This window comes from Oryctolagus cuniculus (assembly GCF_964237555.1).
Source record: "Oryctolagus cuniculus chromosome 16 unlocalized genomic scaffold, mOryCun1.1 SUPER_16_unloc_1, whole genome shotgun sequence".
NCBI classification, from domain to species: domain Eukaryota; kingdom Metazoa; phylum Chordata; class Mammalia; order Lagomorpha; family Leporidae; genus Oryctolagus; species Oryctolagus cuniculus.
Window position 1 is genome coordinate 3,325,807 of NW_027208201.1, and position 15,042 is coordinate 3,340,848.

A 15,042-nucleotide genomic window follows, 5' to 3' on the forward strand; every position below is an offset into this window, starting at 1 on the left:
TTAAATTGGCAAATAAAAGAGCTATCTGGACCTCAATGTTTATTGCAGCTCAATTCACAATAGCTAAGACATGGAATGGGCCTAAATGCCAATCGATGGAAGACTGGATAAAGAAACTATGGATATGTATTCTATAGAATTGTACACAATAGTAAAAAAAATGAAATGCAGTCATTTGCAACAAAACAGAGGAATCTGGAAAAATCATGCTGAGTAAAATAAACCAGTCCCAAAGGGACAAATATCATATGCTCTCCCTGATCTGTGACAACTAACTGATCACCTAAATGGAAACCTGTAGAAGTGAAACTGACACTATGATAAGCAATGACTTGATCTACACTTGTTCTGACTTTCAAGGAACAGCTTACTATTTTATTCCTCTTAGTATTTTTTTTTCTATTCAATGCATTCTTTGAACTCTTTAATTAACACAGAAATTTTCTTAGGGGTATAAATCCAACTGTAGTGATATCCCTGTTAAAAATAGGGGTGGAGTAAGAGAGATAGGAGATGTACATATTGCCATATGCACCCTTGGATTTACCCCTAATGGTAAATCTAAAAAGGTGCCATGGGGCTCCAAATCCATTAAGTTGGCAGATACCAATGCCATCTTACTAGGTAAATTGATCAGTTGAAGTTCATAACTGATCATAAAGGTAGGATTAAGTGTCAAAGGAATCACATAAACAAGTCCAGTGTCTGGTAATAATAACTGATAGAATTAAAAAGGAGAGAACGATCCCAACATGGGAACAGGATACACAGCAGACTCATATGCCCTTAACAGTACTTTGGCCTCAGAATCAGCCCTTAAGGCATTTGGATTTGGCTGAAAATTCCATGATTGCAACAGAGGCATGGAAATCCAAGATACTGTGGTAAAAAAAGGCCTAAATGAAGGATCTCTGTGAGTGAGATCCATTGAAAGAAGCAGCCAACAAAGAAGGAAGTACCTTTTTATGAAGGGAGGAGAGAACTTCCACTTCGATTATGACCTTGTCTAAATAGGTTAGGTGAGAGTTTGTGAACTCAAGAGGCTTCCATAGCCATGGAAGCTCATGACAAGAGCCTCAGATGATTACTGATGTCATAAATAAGTGTGTCAATTGCTAAATCCACAACAGGAGTCACTGTGAACTTGCACCCCTTGTAGGACCTCTGTCTTTAATGTGTTATACTTTGAGAATTATCGCTAAAACGAATCTTCAAAATTTACTTTACAAAAAAAAAACACATTACTTTATAGTTTGTGTGTCTGTGTGGGTGCAAACTGTTGAAATTTTACTTAGTATAGAGTTGATCTTCTGTATAGAAACATAATTACAAATGAATCTTAATGATGAATAGGATGAGAGAGGGAGTAAGAGATGGGATGGTTTGTGGGAGGGTGGGTGGTTATGGGAGGAAGAATGTAATGCTTTATCCATTTTAGTATTTTTTTTTGTTCTAGTACTATTGGTTGAACTCTGTAATTAACACACAATTATTCTTAGGTGTTTAAATTTTAAGTGAAAAGTGATCCCTGTTAGGAATCTGGAAAGCATTATGCTGAGTGAAATAAGCAAGTCCCAAAGGGACAAATACCATAGGTTCTCCCTGATCCAAGACAACTAACTGAGCACCAAAAAGGAAACCTGTTAAAGTGAAATGAACACAATGAAAAATGATGGCTTGATCAGCCCTTGCCCTGACTGTTGATGAACAAATTAATACGTTATCCCTCTTAGTATTTTTTGTTTGTTCTACTTAATACTTTTTGTTGAATAATGTAATCAATACACAGTTATTCTTAAGTGTTTAAACTTAACTGAAAAGTGATCGCTGTTAAATATGAGTGGGAATAAGAGAGGGAAGAGATGTGCAATTCGGGACATGCTCAAGCTGACTTACCTGAAACGGTAGAGTTAGAAACATACCAGGGGATTCCAATTCAATCCCATCAAGGTGGCATGTACCAATGACATATCACTAGTCCCTCTGATCAATTTCTGTTCACAATTGATCAGAATGATAGGACTAAGAGCCAAAGGGAGCACACAAAGAACACTGGTGTCTGCAAATACTAGCTGATCGAATAAAAAAGGAAAGAATGATCCAACATGGGAAGTGAGATACACAGCAGACCCATAGAATGGCAGATGTCCTAACAGCAGTCTGGCCTCAGAATCAGCCCTTAAGGCACACAGATCTGGATGAAAAGCCCATGAGAGTATTATAGGCTTGGAAAGCCAAAACACTCTGGCAAAAAAAAATAGGGACCTAAATGAAAGATCTCCATGAGTGAGATCACAGTGAACAGAACGGGTCATCAATGAAGGAGGTACCTTTCTCTGAAGGGACGAGAGAACTTCTACTTTGACTACAACCTTGTCTAAATAAGATAAGAGTCAGTGAACTCAAAAGGCTTCCATAGCCTTGCCGACTCATGACAAGAGCCTAGGGTGATTACTGATGCCATAAACAAGAGTGTCAATTTGTTAAGTCAACAACAGGAGTCACTGTGCACTTACTCCTCATGTAGGATCTCTGTCCTTAATGTGCTGTACATTGTGATTTAATGCTGTAACTAGTACTCAAACAGTATTTTTCACCTTGTGTTTCTATATGGGTGCAAACTGTTGAAATCTTTACTTCATATATGCTAAACTGATCTTCTGTATATAAAGAGAATTGAAAATGAATCTTGATGTGAATGGAAGGGGGGAGGGAGAGGCAAAGGGGAGGGTTGTGGGTGGGAGGGAAGTTATGGGGGGGAGCCATTGTAATCCATAAGCTATACTTTGGAAATTTGTATTCATTAAATAAAAGTTAAAAAAAATGCACAATTGTTTCATAACATACATTTTCCATGAATTTTTGAAGACTTCTCATTGCATGGAGTGCATCCTTTCCATTCCTAATCTTTTTTAGTGAATCATTTGCATTCAGATTGACTCTACTTTTAGTTTCTACACATTAGAGAGAACAGGAGATATTTGCTCTCTGATTTAGATTTACTTTTCTTGTTAACTGAACAGACTACAAGTTTCATCATTGTACTGGTAATAAATCAAACTCATCAAGACAATGAACTTTCATTTTTATGTAAGTCAGTGAATTCTGTGTGTGTTGTGGCTATACTTCATCTCAATTAAAAACCTCACTAGTAGCATCAGAGCAGTGAGTACCCAATGGAAAATGTGTTTTGCTTAAAATACTAGGCATCTCATTTATAGCAGTATGAGTTTAGAAAACTTCTGAGTGGAATACTAGAGTTCTCTTATTGCCCTCTTGTCCCATCCTTATTAGATTTACTTCATTAGCAATACATCACACTGATATGCAAGCACAAATGATTAGTCAGTGTTGATCATCACTATTACCTACAGGACATACTATCCATTGTGTTCACTCTCGTGTTGTGTAGTATGTGGGTTTTGCAAAAGATTAAAGGTATGTAGCTGCCCTGTCCATCATAATAGTTCTGAAAGTCACTTGCATTCAAGCAGTACAGTTGTCTACAGCCATCACCCTGCCCTTGGTGTTTGTGGTGGTGGGAATAAAGAGGTGACTTCTGGCTGCTGTTGTCTGTCTTATGGTAAAAAGCAAAGAGTACTCAAATAGTTACTAGTTCTCATGAGAGCATCAACCAAGGTTGAAGGTGCAAAAACAGATCCACATGAGATGACCGTGGTTAACAGTAGTGGAAGGGTTTCTTGTTTTACACCTGAAGATGTGGTGATTTGACATACAGAATAGGAACTTCTGAATTCAGGGTGATTACTGGTTCCACAGTGATTGAAAACCACATGTCCTAGTGGGTATCTCTCTACACATGATTTGTTTGGGGTGTATGTGGCATCAAGACCATATGTGCCTGCCCAAAAATGCAGTGTGGGAGGCTGCCCTGTGGCTCTTTATCTTTAAAGTGTGTGACACAGGAGTTTTCTGGTCTGAAACCTTTATGAGAACCTTGCCTGATGCTGCCCTTCATGCCATCTGATGTAATCCAGGTACATAATTGCCAAAAGTTCATGGTGAGGTTTATTGACAAAGCCCATTGACCAAATGTAACTGAGAGGAGTTTCTCCCTTGAGTCTTTTTATCCATGAACTTGGAGGAAATCCTGGCACCTGGGGTGAAGAGGATGAATCACAAACATGTTTTCTTTCCTGTATTTTGCACCTGGCAGAAGACCTGAGCTGCAAAGCCTGAGGGCAGAAAGGGTTTACGATTCCCCCATAGACAAATGGACAGCTGGTGGAAAAAGTCAGATGGAGCAGTATTAAAGTGGCTTGATTCAAGGAATCACACACACACACACACACACACACACACACACGCTATATGTATGCACCTGCATAACCCTGCACGTTCCACTGTGGTTGTGTCCTAGGGTTTTTCCCAGACTCTGAAAATGTTTCCTTGGATTTTTCTGTTGCTTTTTCTGCAGCTATATCTCCTTGTGATTTGTCAGGATGGTCCCAAGTGCTATTCCAAGATTGAACGGAGTTTTTACAAGGATGGAGACATTGAGATTGCTTCCTTTTTCCCCATTTACATACACCTCGTTAACAGAATCATGAATATTTTCCAAAGCGATCTCACATTCATCCGGTAAGTTCCCTTTGCCATAATCATTTTCCCTTGATTTACATAATAGCTACTTGTTATTGGGTCTGCAGACCCAATAGACATATGTGGTTTCCTACTCTTTGCATTCTCTGTCTCTCCTAAAAAGTGCTGATAATTAATTTGGAGCATGAGGTGACATTTTCTTTCTTGTGTTCATGCATGGTTCAGGGAAAGGTTTTCTAATCGTAGGAAGGAGGAGAGTCAGGTTGGGATCTTCCTGTGCTTCCCTGTCCATGTTCACCTACTCAGGTGCCTGTTGTGCCTCAGTATTAGATTCTTACGGAACCCATGCACTGTAATGAATGAACTGAGTTACATGAGCTCTTCCACATGTGCACACAATCTTTTCTACTATGTACTAGATTTGGGGCCATGAGAACACTTCATGTCTTCTACATTGTAAAGAAGAAAAGATATTCAAGAGAGTAAGTTTTCACTAGTTAAAAGCAATCTTGGCTCAACACCTTTGCACAAATATAATAATTATATTTTAATGATGAACATAAGAAATTTAATGTTTTTAATCTACAACCCTCATGATGTGTCCCTGATTCTTTCCTTTTCTGGGAAAAATACATTTCAGAAGGGGGATTATTCTGCTTCCACCCCTCTTTAAGATACATTTTTAGAGCTAAATATAAATGTTTTATATATATATACATAATATACATATATAAAACATTTATATTCATATATAAATAATATTTATATATCAATAATATATATTGATATATAAATATATATAATTATTTATTTATATTTATTTTATATAAATAAATATATTTTATATAAATAAAATATATTTTATATAAATAAATATATTTATTTATTTATATATATTTATATATAATACATATATATATAAAGCGACTCCAGTCCACCCAGGGAGTGTTTCCAGCTTCTCCAAAGTGCTCCTCCCTTTTCACTGTTTCCCTTCTTTCAAGCTCTGAATCTGATTTCATTTTTCTGGCTTGGGATGGTCCTTGATCGGTACATTTGATGGGGAAGAGATTTTTCTCGATAAACTCCAAGATTCCATCTACCATTCTCCATGCTTTGATGTCATCCAAATTTCTGATCACATAGCCTTCAGCTGAGTTATTCTCTTTTCCCATTGCATCCTGCAGCCTTGTGATCACATGACTCTTATTTCAAGAAGTATTTGTGATGTGACATTATGGTGTAAAAGCAGATCTTATTTTATAGAATCTTTTAGGCTGGGTGACCCGGATAAAGATACTAGCAGCTTTGGTTCTGGTGAGGACAACTGTCCTGCAAATATGATGCTCTTGACACTCTGTCCTAAGCAAATGCACATATAAAGATTAGAACACTTGAATTTTTGACCATGACCAATCCATCTGTCAGAGTAATTACAGTAGAATTGATGATAATCTGGATTGGAGGCTTTTCCCTTAAAGATCCTTGTGCCTTTCATGCAGGTTTCAATCCAAAAACTACCAATATGTTCTGGCCTTGGTTTTTGCTATTGAGGAGATCAACAAGAACACCCATCTTTTACCCAACATGACATTGGGATTTGATCTCTATAATGTCATGCACAGTGACATGATGGTGATGGAGAATCCCTTCATCTGGCTTGCGGGAATGGAAAAGTATGTTCCCAATTACACGTGTAGGAAACAGAGCAAGTCTGTAGCCGTAATATCAGGAACAAGCATTGCTGCCCAAATGGGGACACTCCTGGAACTCTACAAAATTCCACAGGTGAGTGTGTAAGGGAGAGGGAAAAAGCACATCACCTTAGGCACCTTACTTAGACCCAAAAGTTTAAGTGACAGAGACCTTATATATTTCACACAGTGCATATTCTAAGGAGAAGGTGTGCAGAGATTTGGTGAAGTAGCCACATTTGTTCTAAAGTGATGTGGGTGAGTGATAATGAGAAATGGTTTCCTGAACGTGTGAGTCTAATGACTCATGAACTAGGAAGTTTATATACAGTGGGAGATGAGAAAAATGAAATATTCTAAAATCTTCTGATCCATCCATCATTTGTTTAATTTCTTCAGAAATAAGATTATTCACTATAGCAATAACCTTACACAGATTTCTTGCCTTTTCCCTTAGCTGACTCTTGGATCTTTTGAACCTCTTCTGAGTGACAGTGCTCAGTTTCCTTCTGTCTATCAGATGGCCCCCAAAGACACTTCTCTGGCCCGTGGCATGGTCTCCTTGATGCTTCATTTCAGCTGGACCTGGGTGGGTTTGGCCATCTCAGACCTCCCAAAAGGTATTCAGTTTATGTCTGATTTGAAAGTCGAGATGCAGAAGAATGGCATCTGTGTAGACTTTGTGGAATTCATCCCAGTCACTGAGGAGTCACATAATTCATTCCAGAGGCTGTATCATATCCAGATCCTAAAATCATCAGCAAATGTGGTGATTCTTTTCTGTGACACTGATTCACTCATAGGTGTCAGCTTTCCAACATGGGAACGTGTAATGACATGGAAAGTCTGGGTCACCACCTCACAATGGGATTTTGCCAGCGATGAGCATCATATCCTGTTCCACTCATTCCATGGGACTCTCATTTTTTCACACCACCATGGTGAGATCTCTGGTTTCAAAAACTTTCTTCAGACAGTTAACCCTTCCAAATACCCAGAAGACTTTTACCTCTCTACATTCTGGTCACTATATTTTGATTGCTCAGTTACTGGGCCATCCTGCAAAACCTTGAGAAACTGTCCACTGAATGCCTCCTTGGAATCCTTGCCTTTTCATTATTTTGATATGAGCATGAGTGATGGGAGTTACAACATATACAATGCTGTGTATGCTGTGGCCCACAGTGTACATGAGATGCTTCTACAAGAGTTAGAAATGCAGCCAGTGAGCAATGGGGAAAAGGTGGAATTTTCTCCTTGGCAGGTAATTTGGTTTCCTTTGCATGACTTGTATTATTGGAATGATCCCCTTAAAAGCTTCTGCGGGTTTTCAAACCAATAACTTGGGATCCTTCCTTCAATCACAAGATATAAATGAGCCTTTTTTTGTAATTTGTGATTAGAAACAGGGTTCCCTTTTCAAGTGGGAAGGTAACTTGGATAAGCATCAGTGCTGTGTCTTAAAAATTACTCTCCCATCCTGACAATTTAATTATGACTTGTGAATACCTAGACTGTGTCATTCCATTTTCAATCTAAGCAGTAAAGAAATTATTACTTTTTAGTGTCAAATGTTGCTGAGTATGCTCATCCACAATGTACATAAGACATCTCATTAAATTGCATACTATTTTATTCTGGTAACTGCATTACAGATGGTTGTCCTAGGGACACTGAGAAAATAAGTGAGTGTTGGTAACGTGGACCACATTTTGAAACTGTCATAATTTCACAGTTAGATATTTTTGATTGCCCTTGTTTTTGGATGAACGTGAGTGAAATCACACTTATTTTGATGTAGTCCTCATCAGGTTTTTAGTTTTAATTCATTGGGTGGCTATAAAAAGTTCCCTTTGTTTATTTGTGATTACAGACAAAAGGCTTTCTCTAACCTGGGTTTGATGTGTTATTGCTTGGGCAGTCTTCATGAGAATATGATGCATTTTTTCAGTTGCACCCATTTCTCAAGAACCTCCAACTTACCAATCCTGCGGGTGACCTAGTGAATTTGAATCACATGAGGAATTTGGAAGCTGAATATGACATTCTCAACTTTCTGAATTTTCCATATGGTGTTGGACATAAGGTTAAAGTAGGACAGTTTTCCCCGTATGTTCCACAGAGCCAACAGTTGTCTCTCTCTGAGAATTTGATAGAGTGGGCCACAGGAATTACAGAGGTAAGTTGGTCTGATCATAAGATTCACACTATACATTGTTACCCTCCAATTAATATGGGGATTTGTGCAACTTGGCTTATTATAACATACTTAGAGACATTAAACCACACCCCTCCCAATCTAAATACTTTCTTATGTTTTTAGTGTCTGAGGATGGACAGTACACACACTTGTTCCTCCACATGTTTTGAATCTTTTTATTTAGGAAATAAACTTGCATGTCATGATTGTGTCAGAAATAGGTGTTTACAGTTTCAGTGAATAGGTTGTGCAGGACTTGAAAACCCTCTACTTGGAACAGAAGTAACATTCCCAATATGACCAATATTCATTTGATTTTTCTCAGACTCCACGTTCAGTATGCAGTGAGAGTTGCAGCCCTGGATTCAGGAAAGCCCCTCTGGAGGGGAAGCCTACCTGTTGTTTTGATTGCACACCTTGTTCTGAGAATGAGATTTCCAATCAGACAGGTATGTCAGTGCCAGCTTCATGGAGAAATTAACACCTGTTTCTTAGAATTTCCTCTTCTCCATGAAAAGAAAAGGATGTGGATTATGACTGCTGAGAAGATTCTTTTCATCTTCTGGTGGAAGTTAAACCTTATATTCAGTAATAATCCCTAAAAGGATAAAATTTTGCACACTATACTTTACCACATGTAGTATTTGCAAAATCATTTAGGTAAATTCATGTCTGCATTCCTTGTGTGTGTTTAGATAAAATGCTTTCACCAAATTCAAATATAGCATGCTTGCAGTGAGAAAGCACAACTCTCGTCAAACTGTGTGTAAGACGAAAAGCTGTATTAGAAATTATATAGTATATCATGCTAAGGATAACACTCATCAGATATCATAAATGAGCTAAGCTTAGCCTTTGAGAAAAATCATTGCTTATGAAAATATATATCTTCAGGAACATTCCTATGCATACACACATACACTCATGAGTAAAATTTATTTCAAAATAATACATGCTGACATGCATGGTAAAAAGAATACATAGCAAGGTAGGTTAATGACATCAAATTCAACACAAACCCTTGAAGATAGGATGTGGACATTATAAGGAAACTGAGGTAAATAAAAATTGGAAGAGCTTATAGGTGGTGCTCATAAAACAAGCAAAATTTATGAACCTCAGAAAGTTGGAACAGTACTAAAAACAAGATTACAATGTCTGTGTGTGTTACACAAAGAGAGCTGAAGAGATCTCTGCACAGATATAAAAATAGTAATACTAGAACTTTTTAATCATTTAATGGTGATAGTTTGAATAGAGAAGAAATTCAGAAATTTCCAGATATAAAAATGATGAAATACATTGAGAAATTTTTAAAAAATTCAAGTATCTTGAAGATTATTAAAATAATGCTTAATACTTTTATTGTGATAAACACTTTCACATAGGAAAGGAACTCTTTCTCAACTCCTGTACAGAATAGGAAAAATGGAAAAATTCTGTTTCTTCTACAGAAACATCTTAACTTGTTTGGTCAAATACTGCCAGATATTTCAGTAAAATGAAATTGTAAGACACTGTTGTTGAAATAAATTCACACATTTGAAATTTTAAAGAACATAAATCCAACAGTATTTTTAAATAGGTTACATCATGCCCAATGCCTTGCATACAATAATAGTAATAAGAATAGCATAACTGAACAAAAACATTTAACAAATCTAAGTGATCTGAGAATTATACAAGAAGAACAAGACAACTCAAAAATGCCAAAAAGAAGGATCAGTTTTCAATCCTAAAGTGTGCTTTAGAATGCTAAAATCATGGAAGTTATGGCTGAAGATTGGATACAAAGTTGAAGAAAGAGTGCAACTTATGCAGGAAATTACCCAGGATGGTCTGCTTTGTGCATATAATAGAAATGAAAGCCATGCAACTTATTATAAAGGAAGATATAAAAGTGGAATCATTTTCAACTGATCTTGGGATGGTGTAATACAATCAAAAATCAGTAACTGAGTTAAGTAGTGCTGGAATACTAGATTAAATACAAAAAAAAGTTATTTTTGCTTACCAATTCTGGAAAACAAAGCTCTGAAAATGAGCACATGTAATATCTCAAAAGTAGGAACTATCCAAAGATAAGACCACCTAAATTTTGGAAGACAACTTCAAGTTGCAATATCTGACATCGATGGAGCAATGTATAGAAGGGGATACTGACAGAGAAAGAAAATTCATGTTCAAGGATAAAAAGGCAGCAAAGTGGAACTATGCCAGTAGGGTTCAAGGTGATCTCCAGACTGACTTTGATTACAGGCAGCATCCCAGTGTGTTCCTTGATGGAAATTTGCTCAAGGGTGGCATCTTATCCAGAAGGTATCAAGTGTACAACTCTTCTGCGTTTCTCTAGAACTTGACCATCTGCTTTCTAATGGTGATCTCTCAATCAGTACTTGCCCATAGAAAGACTATCCAGATCCTACCTTAGAGAGATGTGGTTTAGTGAGATAACAGGGTACTTTCTGTGCACCCCAAATTCACACAGTAAATATCCCAGTGCATGAAATTAAGAGTGGGAACGTGGGCCAGTACTGTGACTAGGAGTTGAAGCCTCTGGCTGGAATGCCAGCATCCCAGTTGGGCTGCAGTTCCAGTCTCAGCTGCTTCACTTCCAATGCAGCTCTCTGCTGATGCTTAGGAAAGCAGCAGAAGACAGCCCAAGTTTCTGAGTCCACACAATGTAGGAGACCCAGAAGAAGCTCCCATTTATTGCCTTAAGACAGCCTAGTTCCAGCTATTACCATCATTTGGGGTGTGAATCACTGGTGGAAGATTTCTTCCTTTCTCTTTTTCCCTCTTTCTCTTTCCCCTTCTCTTTTTCCCTGTCCTCCTGTCCTTCTCTCTCTCCCTCTCACTCTCCCTCTCTCCTACTTTTCCTCCTCCTTCCAAAACTCTGCCTTTCATTAAATTATAAATAAATAAATAAATAAACACTCCTTAGAAATAAAACTGGGATCCTTTGGTCATTAAGAGGGCCATGAGAATCCAGAGGGAATAACACCATTAAAACAAGGGCTTACTGCAGGCATAAAAAGCCAAGACTCTGGCAAAAAATAGCCTCCATGGAGGATCTCCGTGAGACCTCAATGGAAAGAAATGGTCATCAAAGAAGAATATACTCTTCTCAGAAGGGAGGAGAGAACATCCAACTGCTTATGGCAATGTCCAAATATTGATGGCAGCCCATGTCAAGAGCCTCGGCTGATCACTGATGTCATACATAAGAGTGTTAATTGTTAAAGGAATAACAGAGTCACCGTGCATTTATTCCCCATGTAGGAACTCCATCCATAATGAGTTGTGCTTTGAGAATTGACTGCAATTTTTCCCCAAACTCTATTCTATATGTAGTTTGTCTTCATGGATGCAAACTGTTCAAATCTATGCTTAATATGGAGTTGGTCTTCTATATTTAAAATCAAACTAAAAATGAACCATAATAAAGAAGGAGATGGGAGAGGGGGAGGGAGGTGGGATGAGAGTTGGGATGGGAAGGTGGTTTTAGGGGAAGGAACCCCTATATTCCCAAAGTTCCATCTATGAAAAAAGCATTAGTTAAAAAAAGTTGAATTATGAAAGAATGCATTCATTAAGAAAACAAGGACTGCTGCTTGCTCTTGTTCAAAGTGAGGATGCAGCAAGCATGTGCAATGTATAAAGGTCAGAGTAGTCTTTACCACACATAGAAACCCCTGGCATCTTGATCATCACTTCCCAATCTGAAGAAACCGTGAAGAATGAATTTGTGGTGTTAAAATGAAACAGGTCAAAAAGGTAGGTTTTTAAAGTACCATGAGTAGGTTCAGAGAGTAGCCCTTAGTACTTTGTTAGGACAAAAAGAGCATGTACTCATGAGTATGTAAGGTACTTAGGGAGATGGAGTAATAACTCTGGCTAACATGAGGAAGATGGGCATGAATAATGGCCAATAATTTGTAGATGTCATCTTATATGCTATTTCAACACCAAATAAGGACTACTTGCTTAAACTGGCTAAGTTGGGTCCTTGTGAATCAGGAAATTGGGATGATGTTATTGTATGTTTCTCACTAGATATGGACCAGTGTGTGAAGTGTCCAGATCTTCAGTATGCCAACACAGAGCGAAACCAGTGCTTCCACAAAAGAGTGACCTTTCTGTCGTTTGAAGATGCCCTGGGGATGACCCTGGTCTGCACAGCTCTGTGCTTCTCTCTCCTCACCGTTGTTGTCCTTGGGGTCTTTGTGAAGCACCGAGACACTCCCATAGTCAAGGCCAACAATCGTTGTCTCAGCTACATCCTGCTCATTGCCCTCATCTTTTGCTTCCTCTGTTCCTTATTGTTCATTGGTCGTCCCAGTACAGCCACCTGTGTCCTCCAGCAGACCACATTTGGAGTGGTATTCACTGTGGCTATTTCCACTGTCCTGGCCAAAACTATCACTGTGCTTCTGGCCTTCAGGGTCACTGGCCCAGGGAGAAGAATGAGACACTGGCTGATATCAGGGGTACCTAACTCCATTATTCCCATCTGCTGCCTGATCCAACTGGCTCTCTGTGGCTTCTGGCTTGGGACTTCTCCTCCCTTTATTGACACAGATGCACACTCTGAGCATGGCCACATCATCCTGGTGTGCAACAAGGGCTCGGTCACTGCCTTCTACTGTGTCCTGGGCTACCTGGGTTCCTTGGCCCTGGCCAGCTTTACTGTGGCTTTCCTAGCCAGGAATCTGCCTGACACCTTCAATGAAGCCAAGTTCCTGACATTCAGCATGCTGGTGTTTTGCAGTGTCTGGGTGACCTTCTTGCCTGTCTACCACAGCACCAAGGGGAAGGTCATGGTGGCTGTGGAGGTCTTCTCCATCTTGGCCTCCAGTGCAGGGCTCCTGGGCTGCATCTTTGTTCCCAAGTGCTACATTATTCTCTTCAGACCTGAGAAGAATGCTTTGAAAGGATTCAGGGATAGAATAATTTCCAAGGAAACAGATGTTCTCAGGAATAGCTCTTAGGCTCTCTCATTTTTCAATGGTTAGAAACTAAAATTTATAAAACTGATTTTGCATTGTGATGTTATAAAATAACTTGCAGCATGTGACCTCCTTATGAACAATTTATACTTTTCTTAAAACATTTTTGTTCTGAAGGACCAATCCACAGAAAATGAAGAGAGAGTGGGATAAACCTTCCATCTTGTGATGGAATGTGAAGATATCTGTAGTGGGCCAGTGCTGGTTCATGCCAAAGCAAGGAGGTTAATTCAGGTGTCCATGTGAGTACCAGGGACGGAAAGGCTTAGGCCATCTTCCAGAGACTTTTCTAGATCTTAACAAGGAGCTGAGTTGCAAGTGGAGCAGACAGGCCATGAACTCGCACCAACATGGGATGTTAGGTTTACAGGTGGTGGTTATATCCACTACACCCTCATGGTGGTCCTAATCCTCCTCCTTCAAAATAATACTGTGTACTAATTTCTTAGCCTGGGTTTTATGTTCATAAGCACAAACCCATCTCATTTCTTTTCAATCCTGTATTTTCATTGTCAACTCATTGACCTTGTTATCTTCCTATTTTGATAAAATGAATTACACATTTGGTTGCTACTTTTAATCATTCATTGGAGTCTATACTAAAATCAGCTTAGTAATATAGTTGGAATATTTCAGTGCAATCATTAGACATGTTGTCATTATAATATGTATAATTCATTGTCCAGAAACTCCTTAATTATATATCATTTCATATGAATTTCAAATGATGTGATACACACCAAGATTTCATTATATGTAGAAGTGATTCTGCAAACTTTTCCATCTGTTCATTTTGTTTATTATAAATTTTGCTTTGATTTTCTTTTGCCAGTGCCAGACATAAGAAGTTTCTATTTGATGTAATCCCAAATGTTAATTTTCGCTTTGAATGCCTGTGACTCTGGGCTCTTTTCCAAGAATTCTTTGCCTGTGCCTATATCTTACAGGGTTTCTCCAATGTTCTCCAATTATTTGATGGTGTTGGGTCATAGATTTAGATCTTTAATACATGTTGAGTGGATCTTCGTGTAAGGTGTAAGATAGGGGTCTTGCTTCATGCTTCTGCACGTGGAAATCCAGTTTTCCCAGCACCATTTGTTGAATAGACTATCCTTGCTCCAGGCATTGGTTTTAGATCCTTGATCAAATACAGGTTGGCTGATGATGTTTAGATTGATTTCTGGTGTTTCTATTCTGTTCCATTGGTCTACCCATCTGTTTCTGTACCAGTACCATGCTGTTTTGAATATAACAGCCCTGTAGTATGTCTTGAAATGTGGTATTGTGAAGCCTATGGCTGTGTTTTGTTGTACAAGATTGCTTTAGCTATTTGAGATATCCTGTGTCTCCATATGAATTTCAGCATCATTTTTTACAGATCTGTGAAGAATGTCTTTGGTATTTCGATTGGTATGGCATTGAATCTATAAATTGCTGTTGGGAGAATGGACATGTTGATGATACTGATTTTTCCGATCCATGAGCATGAAAGATTTCTCCATTTTTTGGTATCATCTTCTATTTCTTTCTTTCAGATTTTGGAATTCTCATCATAGAGTTCTTTAACATCCTTGGTTAA

At 38.4% G+C, this 15,042-nt stretch overlaps 1 protein-coding gene across 1 annotated transcript; it reads left to right on the top strand.

Annotated features, from left to right (window-relative positions):
• The first annotated feature begins 4,353 nt into the window (after positions 1-4,353).
• Positions 4,354-13,445, top strand: LOC127485624 (vomeronasal type-2 receptor 116-like). The gene is made up of 6 exons (XM_051828835.2): positions 4,354-4,602; positions 6,063-6,348; positions 6,712-7,518; positions 8,206-8,433; positions 8,780-8,903; positions 12,511-13,445. Exons 1-6 carry the CDS (start codon positions 4,403-4,405, stop codon positions 13,443-13,445), a joined length of 2,580 nt encoding a protein of 859 aa, XP_051684795.2. The 5' UTR covers positions 4,354-4,402.
• Positions 13,446-15,042: the final 1,597 nt, after the last annotated feature.

Bases quoted from the DNA above. Each gene is read 5' to 3' on its own strand.
- LOC127485624 (XM_051828835.2), top strand. From the start codon at position 4,403: ATGTTTCCTTGGATTTTTCTGTTGCTTTTTCTGCAGCTATATCTCCTT. The intron at 7,519-8,205 runs GTAATTTGGTTT...GCATTTTTTCAG, and splicing joins TGGAATTTTCTCCTTGGCAG to TTGCACCCATTTCTCAAGAA. The intron at 8,904-12,510 runs GTATGTCAGTGC...GTTTCTCACTAG, and splicing joins TGAGATTTCCAATCAGACAG to ATATGGACCAGTGTGTGAAG.